The sequence below is a fragment of the Mobula birostris genome, chromosome 9 (assembly GCF_030028105.1).
Source record: "Mobula birostris isolate sMobBir1 chromosome 9, sMobBir1.hap1, whole genome shotgun sequence".
Lineage (NCBI taxonomy): Eukaryota > Metazoa > Chordata > Chondrichthyes > Myliobatiformes > Myliobatidae > Mobula > Mobula birostris.
The window spans coordinates 11354515-11372051 of NC_092378.1; the positions used below are offsets into that span (position 1 = coordinate 11354515).

General features: G+C 38.9%; 1 protein-coding gene across 4 annotated transcripts in view; it reads right to left on the reverse strand.

Annotated features, from left to right (window-relative positions):
- The window catches only part of lrriq1 (leucine-rich repeats and IQ motif containing 1), a 172877-nt gene that overhangs the window by 16589 nt on the left and 138751 nt on the right, over positions 1–17537 (reverse strand). For all 4 annotated transcript variants that reach the window (XM_072267486.1, XM_072267485.1, XM_072267488.1 and 1 more), the window contains one exon: positions 6835–6964. In XM_072267486.1, the coding sequence (XP_072123587.1) occupies positions 6835–6964 (130 nt within the window). The remainder of the gene's footprint in view (positions 1–6834; positions 6965–17537) is intronic.

The window sequence follows — 17537 nt, forward strand, 5'->3', positions numbered from 1 at the left end:
AACCAGAATGTAACAGGAACAAGATCCTCCAAACACCTCCCTTTGCACAACAAAACAGAAAGGAATGGATGAAAAATACAGAAAATAAAAACTATAAGTCTGAAAAAGTCCACAGTCCACAAAGCATAGCATCCAATGCATAATGCAGAACCAGAGTAACATTCTCCTTTGTCAACGAAATAGAGAACCATCACATTAATGCAGGGCCGTACTCACCTGCCTCAGCGAGCCACACAGTTTTCAAAGTTATATTTAACTTGATCACTTATTATCAGATATTGAATAATAATATATCCTTACCCCTTTATCTAGATCTGGTGTATTACTTATTAATAAATTGATTTGGTACTAAGTAATACACCAGCTCGATAACAGTCCTTGTTAGTTGTAGAACAATTGAGATTGATTTCCGCATATCATTTTCCCAATCATTGTCCAAAACCCAGCCTATTTGTTCCTGACACGTTTTCCTGGCTGAGATCTCCATCCGACAATCTCTAAACTATTAGCACCTTTAAAACTTCCAAATCAACACTTGTATGTTTAAAGTCCTTGTGAGCACTGTAGTTAACTTTTCCACTTGCATCTTTGACCCACCCCAAATTAACAATCAGTCCTAAAGTTTCAATTCAGGTTTAGCTAGAAAAGAAAACCTTGATCCCTGCACCAGTCAAACTACCAAATGTTCAGTTTCATAGTTCACATTATTTACACAAACAAGCAGATGACTCAGGTATAATTCAGAGTTTATAATGCTTGAGATCCTGTCCTGGTTCCAACAATCACCATCTCTCTTATGCTTTCAAGCTGAGATTTTTTTCTTCTGTAAGACTAATAATAATTTTAATTATAGAGCATTTTTCATACAGATAATATAGTTCAAAGTGCTTTACAATGGGATAAAAGTACAAACATGAAAATAAAATAAAAATAAAAATAAGCATGAAAATAAAGTTTTAAAATGATGTTAGTTAAAAGCAAGGTTAAATAAATAGGTTTTGAGCTGGTGTTTAAAAGCGTCAACTGAATCTGCATCCCTTATAGTTTTAGGTATTGAGTTCCACAGTTTAGGAGCGTAGTTCAAAAAAGCTGACCTGCCAATTATCCTTTGAGGGAGATTGTTTAAATTTAAGGGACTGGTGAAAGGAGACCTGAGAGCTTGAGCAGGAGTATAAAACAAAAACAATACAGTGATGTACTTCAGTCCCGGATCAAGAGCTTAAAAAACAGGAAAGACAACTTTAAAATTAATTCTATAAAATGTTACTTAACCTCACATCAGATGGACTCTCAATTATATTTCTGGAGGCTGCAGCCTCTCCCTGTAATTACTGAATTTTTCACAGCCACAGCACTGCAATTCTTCTCTTTCCTCTTCAGTAGCCTCCAACTCTGAGATACTATAGTCAGTTTTCCGGCTGTCATTTTGATGCTCTTATTCACTGTCAGCAAGTACATTGTATCCACAAAAAATTCTGCAGATGCAGGAAATCCAGAGCAACACACAAAATGCTATTGGAATTCAGTAGGTCAGGCAACATCTATGGAGGGGAATAAACAGTCAACATTTCGTGTCAAGACTATCCATCAGGTTGGATCAGATTTCTTATGGGGAATAGTTTCTGTATTTCACTTTAGCTGCTTCTGTTCTGTAAACCATCAGTTAAATTGTCAGGATCTTTCATCATTTGATCAGGCACGACCAAGATAACCAGTCAGATATTACTTTCCTTCCCTCAGGAGTTGAATAAGTTTTGCTATTTAATTCAACTACCTTGAGCTGGAGCGATTCAAGACAGAGATGATCTAATGTAGATATCTCCCGTCTGATAGAATCACTATCCATTAATGTCCCACACACAACAGTCCAGCCACACAACCTGGGCTGACATACCCACATTTTTTATTATTAGAAACCATAGAAACTACAGCACAGAAACAGGCCTTTTGGCCCTTCTTGGCTGTGCTGAACCATTTTCTGCCTAGTCCCACTGACATGCACACGGACCATATCCCTCCATACACCTCTCGTCTATGTATCTGTCCAATTTATTCTTAAATGTTAAAAGTGAGCCCGCATTTACCACCTCATCTGGCAGCTCATTCCACACTCCCACCACTCTCTGTGTGAAGAAGCCCCCCCCCTAATGTTCCCTTTAAGCTTCCCCCCCCCTCACCCTTAACCCATGTCCTCTGGTTTTTTTCTTCCCTTGCCTCAGTGGAAAAAGCCTGCTTGCATTCACTCTATCTATACACATCATAATTTTATATACCTCCCCTCATTCTTCTACGCTCCAGGGAATAAAGTCCTAATCTATTCAACCTTTCTCTGTAACTGAGTTTCTCAAGTCCTGGCAACATCCTTGTAAACCTTCTCTGCACTCTTTCAACCTCATTTATATCCTTCCCGTAATTTGGTGACCAAAACTGAACACAATACTCTAGATTCGGCCTCACCAATGCCTTATACAACCTCATCATAACATTCCAGCTCTTATACTCAATACTTTGATTAATAAAGGTCAATGTACCAAAAGCTTTCTTTACGACCCTATCTACCTGTGACGCCACTTTTAGGGAATTTTGTATCTGTATTCCCAGATCCCTCTGTTCTACTGCACTCCTCAGTGCCTTACCATTAACCCATTATTTTAGTTTATAATGTTATTTCAGGTTCTTCTTATTTCTTCCTGACAAAGCACTAACATAATGATCAAGACATGCATTTCAAAATTACACAAATCACTACAAGAGTTCTAATAGTCTGCAGTTCTTCAGATCAGTGGGAATTGTATACTACAACCCACTGGGAGTAGTGATCATTCTGTCACTTGTGGGCCCAACTTATAGTTAGTTCTATTCTCCCTGTACCGAAAGCCTGCATGGGTGCCTAAAAGCCAGCTCGGACAGCTTGCATGGCTGTCTTTGAAATATCATGCTTTCTCAGGCTGAAACTGTTCTAAGTCACCAGTCCTCATCAAAGTCAGAGATACCTTCCAAAATCCAATCTGCAGCCGCTGGAGGAGGTCCAGAAGTACAGAAGATCAGGATTGCAATTATCGCAAATATAAAATCATGCTATCAGGAGAATATATAATTTAAGTGTCAGATAGTGGTGAGTTGCCCAAGTTTGAGTTTGGCCTGTGTATTGAATACCAAAAGACTGCTATTATCAACTTGCATTCCCAAGTTGGTCATCTGCAGCCTTGTGCAATATAATGTTGTCACATGGATGAGGATAGACTGGGTTAAGGAGTAGGAGGAATGGCTGCAGAAGAAGTCTTGACAAAAGAGAGATGGAAAAACTAACAGTTAATCAACCCTAAATCTGTTAAAGATAAATGATGTCCACAAAGCATCAATAATTGAATCATAGAACCTCAGGGTTGTAATAACACAGGTGGAAGTCATTGGGCCCATCAGACAGTTTTTCCCCTTTGCTGAGCTCACAAGAGCCAGTGGATATTGGTTTAGGGTAAGGAGTTGGGAAGATGGGGAAACTGAGGCAAATTTTCTTCATCCTGCGGGGGGAGGGGGTGGGGCACAGGGGTTTGAAATCTAGAACACACCACCTGAATATCCTCACAATATTGAGATGTGTAATTGAAACACAATGCCTGAACCCTGGGTACAGGAAAATGGGATTAGTATTGGTAGGTAATTGATGGACTGTAAAGGGTCTATCTTGGTGATGTATGACTACGATCAATGCCCATGCTATCCTCTACAACTGTAACTTCTGATTTAAGATGGTGCATCTGAAGCTGGAAGTGGTCCATAAGGCAAGAAATATGACTAAACACACTTTATTAATAACACTTTTAATATGATACATCATGGTAAACTATCACCGCAAACAATGAAGAAGTGAGCGAGGGGAAGGTTGATGCAAGTGCGATGCAAGTCAGAGCGTGGCTTGTGCGAGAAGAGGTGGTTGGAGGCATGTATGAGATGGAGTTGGAATGAATGAATCGGAAAGGAGTCAGGGCAGAAGAGTTTCGGACCCTGCCCGTCTAAACCGGGAAAGGCTGAGTATGGGCTGGAACGCCGTTGCAGCCATGGACTGGGTGGTGAAGTCTAGACTGCTGAGGTGGAGCCTGAATTGGAGTGTGGAGGATGGCCACCTGGCATTAAGCAGATGAATCTCAAGGTTGTATAATTTATACATACTCTGATAATAAATGTACTTTGAACTTTCACATGCACATTGTACTCCAATCTATACAAGGCTTACTCCCCCATTACCAAAGCTACTATTGAGGGCTGCTATCTCCCTAACCCTTGGGTTCCCAACTTGGGATCTACAGACTCTTCAATTAATAGTAGGGGTTCATGGAATAATACAAGTTAGGAACCCCTGCTCTGACCCATCAAAGCCAGTCACCTCACTAATGGTGCCCTTAGCACCTGATCCTCAAGGAAACCAGTTCTCACAACCATCCTTTGTCAACTAGTAACAGTTGGATGTCCTTATCCCAATTGCTAAGCCCCACTCCCACAGTACCTAGGGTCTGGGCTCAATCCACATCTACCTGATTTCCCACTCCTTCTCTCTTGTGCACTAATGAACTTTCTCACAAATCATAATGTCCTTTCAAGATATCAACCAATTTTGAGACAAAAAATGACCTTATTAAAACAAAGGCATTTTTTTTTTTATAAATACTGCTTAACTCTACCTGTTCAGTAGTCACTGAATTGTTGTCAAGAAGAAATTAGTTACAGCGTAGAACAAGTTACACTGGGAAATGAAACTGCCAGGCGCAAATACTATATGTGCAACTGGATATCTGGATTCTAAGAAAAACACCAAAGCAAATTCAGACTCTTTGCTAGTGAAATTTCACTTTACTCATCCAATGGATTATATATACAATGCAGTTTCAAACGTGGTTTACCGGATGCTCTGAACTTAGCTGGACATCCTGGTCTAACTCATTTTTGATGTTTGAATATTGGGTTAGTAAAAGCACAGAAGCAATGCAGTGGTCATACTACTAAATCCCGCAGGTGTTTGCTTAATCACAATTTCTCCAGTATGGTTGATATTTACCATGGGGTCATTTATTGTTGGAACCATTAAATGAATTAGACACATTTAAGTATTCTACTCGCTATGGTTATATCAAGTGATCTGTACTTATTTTTTAAACATTCTGCTTGCAAATGTCCTCAAATATTTAGCATTAACCTGCTACAACAAAATAGCAATATTGTTTTAATAAGTGTATCAACTTCATATCTTCTTGGTTTCAGTGCTCACAAGCAGTCAGGATACCTTACCCCAAAAAATAACTGTAATAAAGATGATAAAACTAGATACAGATAGCTATTGTGACACACATGAAATGCTGGAGGAGCCCAGCAAGTCAGGTAGTATTTACGGAAAGTAATGAATAGTCGATGTTCCAGGCTGAGACCCTTCTTCATGGCCGAGATCAGCCATGATGGAATGGCGGAGCAGACCCACTGGGCTGAATGGCCTCATTCTGCTCCTATGTTTTGTGGTTTTATGGTCTTCTGGACTGGAAAGGAAGAGTAAAGAAGCCAGAACAAGACGATGGGGGAGGGGAAGGAGTACAAGCTAGAAGGTGATAGGTAAAGCCAGGTGGTAATAGGTATAAAAGGTAAGGGGTTGGGAAAAGAAGGAATTGATAGGAGAGTGGACTATGGGAGGAAGGGAAGGAGGAGGGGCATCAGGGGGAGGTTGTAGGTTGGTGAGGAGAAGAGATGTGGTAAAGGGGGAGCAGAGTGGGGAGGGGGAGGAGGGAAAAGTACCAGAACATGGAAAACGTTCATGCCATCAGGTTGGAGGCTATCCAAATGGAATGAGTTGTTGCTTGTCCAAATTGAGAGTAGCCTCCTCATGGCAGTAGAGGAAGATAAGAATGGGAATGAGGAATAGATTTTAAATGGTTGGCCACTGATAAATCTTGCTTTTTGCAGATGGAGCAAAGGTGTTCGACAAAGTGGTCCCCCAACGTAAAGGAGACCGCACTGGTAACACTTAATACAGTAGACGACCAGGTGTATCTGTGATTTGAGGTCACCCCATCTGGAAGGACTGTTTGTGGCCCTGAATGGAGGTGAATGGGCAGTTGTAGCACTTTTTCTGCTTGCAGCGTTGTGCCAGGAGGGAGATTTTTCCCCAACCCCCTTGCTCTCTTCTTCAATTCCCCAGTCTGGCCCCCTCTCCTTACCTCTTCTCTTTATCTGTGTATCACCTCTCCCTGGTGCCCCTCCTCCTTCTGTTTCTCCCACCTCCTTTCATATCAGATTCCATCTTCCTACTTCATTCCCCCTACCCCCACCCACCTGGCTCTACCTATCCCCTTCTAGCTTGAACTCTTTCCCCTCCCCCCACCTTCTTAGTTTTGCTTCTTCCCCCCCTTCCTAGTCCTGAAGTAAGGTCTTACCCCGAAACATCGACTGTTTATTCATTTCCATAGATGCTGCCTGACCTGCTGATTTCCTCCAACATTCTGTGTGTGTTGCTCTGGATTTCCAGCATCTGCAGGATTTCTTACATTTATTGTTCTGGTGACATTTGTTTCATGAGAGCCAGAAAGCTCATATTTCTGAAAAAATCATTTGACCTACTTAGATATATGGACAATAAATTTAGATGTAGCTTTTTAAATTGACTAACAGTAATGGCATTGCTTATCATCAGCACAATTAAGAAAAAGGCTTAATTTTAAATGAAACTGAGAAATCAGGCAGTCTTCAACAGGTAGCCAATCACACAATCTATATTGTAGTGCTAAGTTAAATATCTATCCTTATACCCCATCTTTCCACCCTATTCATGTAGTAAAATTAAATAGATCTCACTGTTTCTTATTTCTGGGATTTGTTTCTTCATAGTTGGCAATTTGTGTGTGAAGCCACTGATAGGTTAGTTCTCTGCTTGTTGGTTGCAACTCCACTGAAGTCATGTCTTGGTGACTGAGTTCTTCTGGCACTGAATGAAACGACAGAATAAATCATTACAACTATCTGCCTCAGTCAAGGACAAGCAAAACACTAAAAGAAGCTGAATACTCAACAGCAGAACCTAATTACTGTTCACGATCCTTATATTACAGCCAGGAACAAATATTTCATTGTGAAAACCAACCCTTACTGACATCCTTATATTAAAATTAACTAACTGCATTTTATTCTTAAAAGCATAATCATTCACTTGCAAAAACCCCAAAAAATATAGTATCCAAAATTTTTACTTAACATGAAATTATTTTTAGCCTACATCTACATGTTTGAAACAAGTCTCTGCAGAAAACTAAAGAATTAACTTAAGTTTTATCAGACAGCTGATATAGAGACATTTGGTGCGTGGTATTTAGAATACATTTAAAGGCATGCATCTCTGAGCAAAAGAGGGTTCTTAACCCCTCCTCCTCCAAGGATTTCACAGCCAAAGAAATGAAATGGGAAAAAGGCAGAAATCCTTATGTGATCAAAGTTGATCTTATACTTATTATATTTTTCTGAGTTAAGCTGCTTTTATTTAAACTGATATTCGTAAGAATGAATGGCCTCTGCACCTCTATATCCTTTGTGCTGACTGACACATAGCAGCTGACTTGTATCCCTTCAGTGATTATCCCTCTTCTATATTTTTAACAATATTTGTAGCCAAAATTTTGAAATTAACCTGATCAAATCCATGAAATGTTCAGCTCCTTAACAAGTAGTATATACAAATAGCAATGAATTTAAATGAACAATTTCAGATTCTTGTTTGGCAGATCAGGATTACGTCACTAGTCTTGAGACTTCCACGTCTTCCAAATCCAAACACAACTGGCAGAAGCCATGAAATTAACTGACGGCTAACTAGACAGTTAACGGAAAGAAATCTCGTAATAAAGTTTAGGTTTTCTCTTTTTATGATGTATGCTTTGGACTATAAAATGCTTGAAGCCTTATTCATTTTTTGAAAGATGACTGGATTAGGCAAATTAAGTGGATGCACAAATTGTATATATTTTTAACAGAAATGTGGATGTAGACTTATCATGTAGATCTCCTAGGGAGCTTGTACAGTCAGAGGTCACTATCTCTAAAGCAGAAACAATATCGTGATATTAAAGAAAGGAGGTATTCAGTGCTGTGTTAGTGACAGTCATTGAGGTCAAGACCATCTGCCATTAATTTTCTCAAAAAGGAGAATAATGGACAGTCTATGCATTACTTCGAACTCTCTACTGAATAAACAAGACAAGGTCATCTGCAGGTTAAATTTTGTCCAAGGCATTTTCCAATACTTGTGAAGAGCACCATTACTTATTGTACTATTCTATGGTTTTTAACCTAAGATCTTTATATATGTCTATATATAAAGAAATAACTTAAATAAATATTCCCAGTATAGTAATTAACTGGTAACTGGATTTCAACAAAGACTATTTTACAGTTTAAGATTATTCCAAAAAATTCTAGTTTATCGTCATCTTAACAGTAATGGTTATACGGAGGGAGTGAGTCCCAGGGTGCCATTTTACTATAAAACATTCTCACCTCTTATGTTCAACCTGGTACCAGCAGAATAATAATGCTGATATATGATTTGAACAATTGAATCACATGGTATGATTAATGCATCTTGCAATAACCTTTTTTTTTTGCTTTTCTGAAAAAAATGTTATTAAACTTTGTTATAAAATATTCCAAATTATATCAAATATTAGTTTCATTCTCAAGACGAGAATCATACTAATTTAATCATCTATTATATAAAAGTTACCAAAGCAATGTTCAAAATGGAACACATAACAAATGATGCTGTGGGAGGACATTGTGGAAAATGGACTAGGATTGCTAATTTGCAGCTAAGCCTTATTTATCAAAAGTAATAAAGGCACTTAGTTAAATGTATTAAGTTTATTTACAAAGATTATAGTTAATATTATCTTGTTTTTAGTAATCAACTGATTTTGCTGATCTTTTTTTAGCGATTTCCATCAAATGAAGTTTGGCATATTTTTGTAACGAAAACAGGAAATCTCGCTCTGATCTGGGGCCATCAAAACACCTGCAGGGAGATTTCCATGTTTATTTTTAACAAAGCTTGGAAAAGATTCTAAATACCTCAGAAAACTTGCTAAAATTAACAGCTAGTGGAGATCAAGGCCTCATCATTCAAAAGGGAAAAAGGGAAGGGCAAAAGTGGACATGGTATGTACAGTATATATTTTATAAAACTAAACTATTTTAAAACAGATATTCTCTCAAACAATATTGCAATAACTTTACTTTGCTTTTGCCTTTAATATGAAAACTACAGCATTTAAAAATCACAAGAATCCACAAATAACACATGCATGCATCATATGTAAAGAAAATTTATGGTCTATGATCTTTCATCAGAACCTGAAAGATTACCAACATATAAAAGTTAACCGATCACAGTTGTCAACATATAAAAGTTAACCGATCACAGTTGTTGCATGCTCTGCTAGTACGTTTTCTCAAAATAAAATGAACTGGGCTACTGCATATTTTTGAAGTGGACAACAAAACTTAATATTTGCTTACTTTGCACCTTCACTGAATTATTGCTTGTTCTGATTCTGAAGTCCCACTGACTGGATATCACAGCATAAATCTGATTTTAACCAATACTGAATGTGAAAAATGAATTCAGAGGCTGACATAGAGGATTACCTACTCGTCTGCAAAGCAGCCTTAGCCAATACCAATTTAATACATGGGTGTTTGAAGCCTCAAAATGCTGACATTAGGGTTCTCAGACTCAAGCAGGATCCTAATCTGACTTTAATATTAATATGAATATAATAGTCATATGAATTCCAACTGGTCTGACAGCTGCCAAAGAAGAAAACAGCACAAATAAGATCAGTACCAAGAGAGCCCAAGCAATATTGCTCATCTGAATTTTTTATATAATTGTTTCCTTATGGTTTAGGAGGTGTAAGAGTACTTCTGTAGTCCATAAAGAATCTTTGGGCCTCTCCTGTCTCAACAGATTGTGCTCTGGAGTTCCGGAAGGTAGTCTCTAGCCACCTGAAATTCTGCTTCCACCTGCCAAGCCAAGTCATTTCTATTAGGTTTTGGGCAAGAGGTGGACTACAGTAATGAATCACAGGAGTTAAAATCTCTCTAGGCCTCACACAATGATTTAATATAAGCCATCATATCCACAACTAGCATTCAATCTTTGAATTAGGACTGAAGTGACAGGAAACGAAACCCTACATTCAGTCTGACTGCCATATATCCAAATGGTGTAATCAAACGTGAAATATTGGAAATAAAAGGAAATCACAAATATGAGAAAATCTGTAGGTGCTGCAAATCTAAAGCAACACACACAAAATGCTGGAGAAACTCAGTCAGGCAGCATCCCTGAAAAAGAGTAAAGAGTTGATCCTTTGGGCCGAGGCCCTTCTTCAGGACTGAGAAGGAAGAGGGAAGATGCCAGAATAAAAGGGTTGGGGGTAGGGAGGGTGGCTAGCTGAAAGGTGATAGGTAAAGCCAGGTGGATGGGAAAGGTCACAGGCTGGAGAAGAAAATAATTATATATTATAAACATGGAATAACAATGTGCTGGATATATACATCTGAATGGCTAATCTTCCTCTTTTTTTGAAAAAAAATACAGTGAACTGCTAATTCACAAAGCACATATGCTTTCAGTGAAGATCACACTAAGTCATTTCATGAAAATGGTTCAGTTATTGGAATAATACACATGCAGATTCTACAAGGAAACAGTTGGATGATCTGTCATTACCTTGATTACAAGAAAGAACTAACAATGAGCAATGACAGTACTAATTTATTGATTGAGTAGAATAACAGAAGACACAACTATCAACATTTTATGTTTTGAATCATACTTTGGTGTCACTTATAATATCTACAATGTACATTTGTTTTCACCTTTCAGGAAAGAGGGGTACAAACTTCTGGTAATTTTACAAGTTATTTCTGATAGGGCTACATTAACTCCATTTCATGAAGAGTTTTGGTTCAAAACAAAATAAGACTGAAACACTTATATATATGTTTTTATTGCGATGCAGTGTGAAATAGGCTCTCCCGGTCCTTCAAGCCATGCTGCCAGCAACCCCCAACTTAACCCTAGCCTAATTGCGAGACAATTTACAAAGACCAAATGGTATGTCTTTGGACTGGGGGAGGAAACTCATGCGATTACAGGGAGAGCATACAAACTCCTTACAGGCAGCGGTAGGATTTGAACACCAATCACTGGTATTGTAAAGCATTATGCTAACCACTACACTACCATGCCGCCCCATTTATTTATAGCTTTATTCACATCACTTTCAGGATGTCCCCAAGTGCTTTATAGTAAGTTTTTTTTGCATTCTTGGCATTATGATAATATAGATTTTAAGGAGTCAAAATTTTATTAGAAGTGATATTTGTATCAGTGGTTCCTTAAGGTTGTTTTAACTGGGAGTGGTAATGGGAATAAGCTCCCACTACCAATTAAATGCTCTCAATGATGTGTGCCTCAAGTAGCCTCTGACAACCAAGTCCAGCTCCTGGTCTTCATCTATGGCTGAGCTACTAAGCCTAGTGGAACGGTCTCTAATGACAGGAGAAGGGGCAAGGGTAGCTTTCTGGTGCCTTAAGACCAGCCGCTTTGGGCAAATGGGGCTTGTCAGCCGAGGTTGACAGCTCATCTAGAAGGAAAACTCCAATCTCAAACCTCCACTGTGTTGCGACTATACCCACTCATGGGGAAGGCTTCAAGAGTAAACTCTGAGGGAAATAACTGGAGCTGGAGTCCCTGAGGGAGTCTTACATTGAGTTTAACGCTGACTGGCAACTCTTGCAACGCTGTTTGGGCCAAACTTTATCGGTCTCTGCCGTTCCTTTGGGTTCATCAGATGCGTGGAGAGTAGGAGCTTGCTACATGTGCAACAACTTGCTCTCCATATTGTATTGATCAGCCTTGCATATTTAGTCAGCCAGGATGCAACATCCACGGCCGAGCTTGACTGACGGAGGCCTCAAGGGACTTCCATGGTCTCAATCTGATCATATTTTAGTCATTTTACCTGAGTTATACTATAGGATAAAGAAATAAAAATGTTATAAGGTGCAAAGGAACTTGAATGACATTTCCACACAACACAGAATTGTCAGTCAGTCGGTCAGTGGGTGCCGTCCCGAATCCAGGGTTGGCGGCTATGCACCTCCATTTTCTTCAATCTTGCGCTCTTTTTCTGGCCTCAGCATAACTCAATCCAGTCCACTGCCTCACATTATCATACCAACTGGTCCGCTGCCTTCCTCTTTCCTTCTATCATCCCTTCCAATAACAATTTCTGCAGTCCACCACCTCTTAACAAATGAGTGGCATATTCCAGCTTCCTTTTCTTGCAGGAAGAGCCGCAGGGTGGCAGAGCTGAGCGAATGTCCATGGGAGGCAACGGACAGAAAGGTGGTGGAGTTTTAGGAGCCGAGCGGGCGAACAGCCGTCGCATCCCTGCTACTGGTAACCATGTAATCCAGTAAAACAGAATTGTAATGAAGTGTAATATTTGTGAGTTACTTTTAATGTTTATCTTTTTAAAGAGCAAAGACGATGCATGGTTAATAAAGATGCAAACGACTACACGATAAATTTGCAATAAATCAATATCATAATTTAGTTGCTTGGAAAATTTGTACATGCTTCGCTTAAAATAGAGTGGATACGGTGAGGATGTTTTTTATGGTGGGTGAGTCTAGGACTAGTGGACACAGCCGCAGAATAGAGGTGTGTCCTTTTAGAATGGAAATGGGAATTTCTTTAGCCAGAGAGAGATGTACCTGTGTAATTTGTTGCCACAGGCAGCTGTGGAGGCCAAGTCTTTATGTATATTTAAGGTGGAGGTTGATAGATTCTTGACTGGTCAGGGTATGAAGGGATATAAGGAGAAGGCAGGAGATTGGGGCCAGAGGAAAAAGTGGATCTGCCATGATGAAATAGTGGAGCAAATTAGATGGGCTGAATTCTGCTCCTATACCTTATGGTCTTAAAATTTTATATTTCAGATTGTAAAAAAACATTTAACTAAAAAATCAAAATTGAAAAAAATACTACATCCATAGATAGCACAACTGCTGCAACATTTTACAGTTCTGTAAGAAGCAATCCTGTGAACTGGGCTTGCACTCTGCCAGAAAAGTGGCTCTGACCCATAGAGTGCTCCTTGAGATCACCAATGCCTCAGGCCCTACTGCTTTCTCCAAGAAGTCTTATGTTTCAAGTATTAGTTTGGATTTCTTCTGGAGATGATTAACGCAAACACAACACAGATTTTTTCCAAGTTATCCAACTCCATGTGTTTATGTTATTCTAGTTCTTTTCTAGATTTTACCGGCTATATCTACCTGCTTGAAGTACCTATCGTTTTACACCCTAAGAGAGTCATTAAATCCATAGTTTCACAAACTTATATATTTCACTCCTTGATTACACATAACCATCCTGCACAGATGTGAAACGAATTGTAAAACAGCTTTCATAAACAAATTTTTCTCATTTCAACACTTTTAACTCTCTATTGTAACTGCCTAAGTATTGGATTTGACAGTTGGTGGCCTCGAGTCATTTTTCTTTAAAAAAATGTATGTTGCATAATCCCAAACTCTCGTGTTTTTTTTAACTGGCAAAGGCATAGCTGTTGGAGAAGTTTAAATGTAAGTATGACAAACAGGATTAAAAAGCTAGAATTGAGTGAGGCATTTATTGCATTGTTGTCCCAGCCAACCTAATCCGAAGACTAAACCTGCCCAGGACCCCGTCTTTTTCTCTTCACTGAACCCCTATATTGAATGGCATAACACTTCCTGTTACAGCCTGGAGGGTGAAGTAGCTAGAGGGTTCAACCATGTACTTGCATGTAACCGCTCTGAGTGAAGCAGCTAAAGGGGTACCCAATCCTGAAAGGTTAGCTTCTGCAGTTTTTATCTGATATTGGTGCATAATTATTTTTCCCTAAATTAAGTGAGGTAATTTTCTTAATGTTGCTGTATAATACAGGTGTTTTCAGAAAACAAAGCTCCACCTTGTAAGATGGGGAGATTGATCCATAAAATGAACATTATAAAAATCATTTCCAAAGGCAAAATTGTAATGAGACTTAAAATAGCCCAGATTCTGTAGTAAATGCTGAAGGTTTTGAATGGAATCACTGGAGCATACCTCTTTAAGTGGAAGCAAGCCCATGACATGCTGCCAAATGTAGAGCTCTTGAAAGCGCTGACCGATTCAGAATGCTGAATTTGTCAGTTCATTCTATCATAGGGCTCCCCATGGATTCCTCAGCTAGGGAATTACCTCTTGGATTCAGTACCAGACTGGACCTGGCATGGGATCTGAGATCTCGGGAATTTAATAGGGATTGCAGGACTGGCTTTTTCCCCCCATCATTTTGGTTTAGCTTATTATTTTTCAAAAAGCATTTTTAGGTGTTCTTAGTTTACTTTTTAAAAATGTTATTCTGCTTAGAAGTTTTAAATGTTACTTGCTTCATTTTAATAGTTTTAACTATCTTGGAACTGTAACAAATTATAATATACTGTAACAAACTGTAATATATGATAATTGTGACTTTACAGTGGGCAAAGCTGAGGGGAGGCTTTCTCTGGGGGTTTTGAATGTGTTACTGAATGTGCTGGCACTGTTCAAATGACCATCAAAGCCATGATGCTTTAGGCGAGTTAGGTAAGTATCATATAGATGTGGTATGTACAGATGTGGGAGACAGTGATTGGAGATTCCAGGTTAAGTACTGGGGGCAGAAAATCTATTCTATTATTATAGAATAAATATTTTTTTCTTTTTTAAATACAATGACTCTGAGAAACTCAAATGTTTTGCAATATTTTATAAATTTTAGTGCGCATGCGCCAGTCCTGCATGCAGCCTGGTACAGCCGTTCCGATCTTTTCTTACTTTTTAATTTACCTTATTTTTTGTATTTTTTTTCTCACGATAACACGTCGAAGCTGCATCCTCCCTAACATGCTGGTAGAGAGAGTTTCATTTGGGTTTTCTTTAGCGCTGGAAATGGTTACATCCCAACACGCGGGACAGAAGCAAGGCCGCATTGTGCATTCCACGGACCAGCAAAGACCAGCCGGCTTAGCGAACAGAGCGGTGGACACCCCTGCTGAGATCCGGAGGAAAACACACAGAGGGGGATCACAAAGCTGAGGAAAGAGGACCGGGTCGAGACAACAGAGACTTTTGGAGAAGAGCAGTTCGGTGGGTAATACCGTTCTGGCTGACCGGAAGTGCACTGAGAGCGGTAAGCGTAAAGGAGTTGGGTGCTTACTGTTCTGGCTAACAATGGATGGTGCAATCCTGGGTATATTACGATCGAGGAATGTGTCTGCAGACTGGATATTGAACTTTTTACTGTTGGACTTCAGCCACATTCCACTGTGATACAATACTTGACGGCACGGGAGGTCGTTCCTGCCTGTGGCCATCGAACGTGCAGCTCCTCCCGTGGAGGGTCAGACACCCTGAGCCAATAGACTGGTCCTGGACTTATTTTTTCTCTGGCATAGTTTGCATTTTGGTGTTTGATTGTTGGTGGTTTTTGTATTACTATATTTACGCTCTATTCTTGGTTGGTGCGGCTGTAACGAAACCAAATTTCCCTCGGGATTAATAAAGTATACCTATCTAAATTTAAACAATTCAATTATTAAATACATTTGGATACTCTTTTCATTTGGAACACATCTCTGTAGATTAGGTGCAGATCCTCTTTTATGAACATGATGTTGGAAACAGAGGTCACTGTATGTAATCAGGGAATACAACTGGCATTCTATGGCTGATTTAATATCATTTGTGTACACTCTTTGTGCATATGAGCCTGCAACTGCTGGGAGAGAATTATCCATAACTGAAGAGATGACTATTTAAGGGACCCACACTATCTATATTTTCTGAAGATGCAAGAGACTTCAGACTGAAAATGTACCATAATTTCCAGAGTGTTTTTCTTTAGGTAATTTTTCTTAGTGAACAATCCCATTAACCGCCCCCCCCCCCTACCCCCACCCCCAAATAAACACACATGCTCCTGTTCTCTTGGTGCTGATATTCTTAGTCTGTCTTTCCTTCCCAGAATGATTTCCATGTCCTGTGATTATGTCCCACCAATTGGCTGTCCAACCCAGACCAGCTCTTTTTCTCTAACAAACAGCCCCACCCAACACCTCCACCAGACACTTATCCAACCAGCCTCCTGTGAGTCACTTCTCCGCTCCATACAGAACCAGACCACCTCCAAGGTGACTTCCTCTACAATCTTCAGTGTTCATGATGATTGGAGATTATGGAAGAAATACCTTCCTTTTGTAAGCTTATCTTACTGCACATGACGACATGATTACTTTGGATTTCCAATATCTGCAGACTTTCTGGTGTTTGTAACACGAGCTCCTGCATGGCAGAACTTTGATGCATAAGATGCTTGCATAATACTAGCACTGGGCCCATGAAGAACATTACTTTACACTCCTTTCTAAGTCATAATTTACTTCCCCTTCTATAAAAACTTGTCTTGCTTGGAGTTGGTGGAGGCTCCAATCAATATGCTTCAAGGATACCTCAAAGTTATGAAGGGACAGAACTATTGAGGAATATTTCACTTCATGAACCCCTTGCCATTCCTGCTAGGGTTGAGCTATGATTGTGCTGGAAGGCTCATACTTTTTACATTTCTAGTTGTTCAATATGGTTTCTGGTACACAATATAATGTATTTTAATACTCTCATGGTATTTACATTCCAAACTACAGATAAATATTGGACTATTGAACAAAGAATAAATTTACCCCATATGTTCAAATCAAATGTGTTCACTGTAATAACAGGAAGGATAACAGTTTTAATAATTTAGTTATATGTTTAATTTACGGGAATTTATAAACCAATGTTTAGTGAAGATCTAACAGTTTATCAATTAAAGAAGGACTAAGCATAATCAAAGGCAACAATGTACACTATGCATGGCGGAAAAGATCAAATCACAATTTAGTTTCCAATTCTATGAATCCATCCTTTCTCTAGATAATAGGGTTGTTAAAACTGATGGTCCGAATTGCATATAGAAACAGATGCAAGAATCAACTGTATCGAATTTTTATCTCACTTACAGTATTTACATTATTTCCACTCAATAATTTCATAAGATATTAAATAAAAGAGGTAGAAATTCATTTTCTTTAAGATAAGATAAAACAAAACTTCATTTATCCTGAAGGAAATTATTGTTGCAAGATTGCTCATTCAGAAATATATACTTTAAAATACAAAATGGAAGTATTGAAGAAGTATGAAAAAATACAAAATATGCATTAAAAATAATAGTGCAAAATACAGATGTGTAATGAATCCATATGCTTATTATACTTAAGGAGGAGGAGCTATAGGGTCTTATACCCACAGGGAGAAAGGATCTCCTGTCACGTTCAGTGGTGCACCTTGGTGGAATCTGTCAGTTACTAATGGTGCTCCTCTGTTT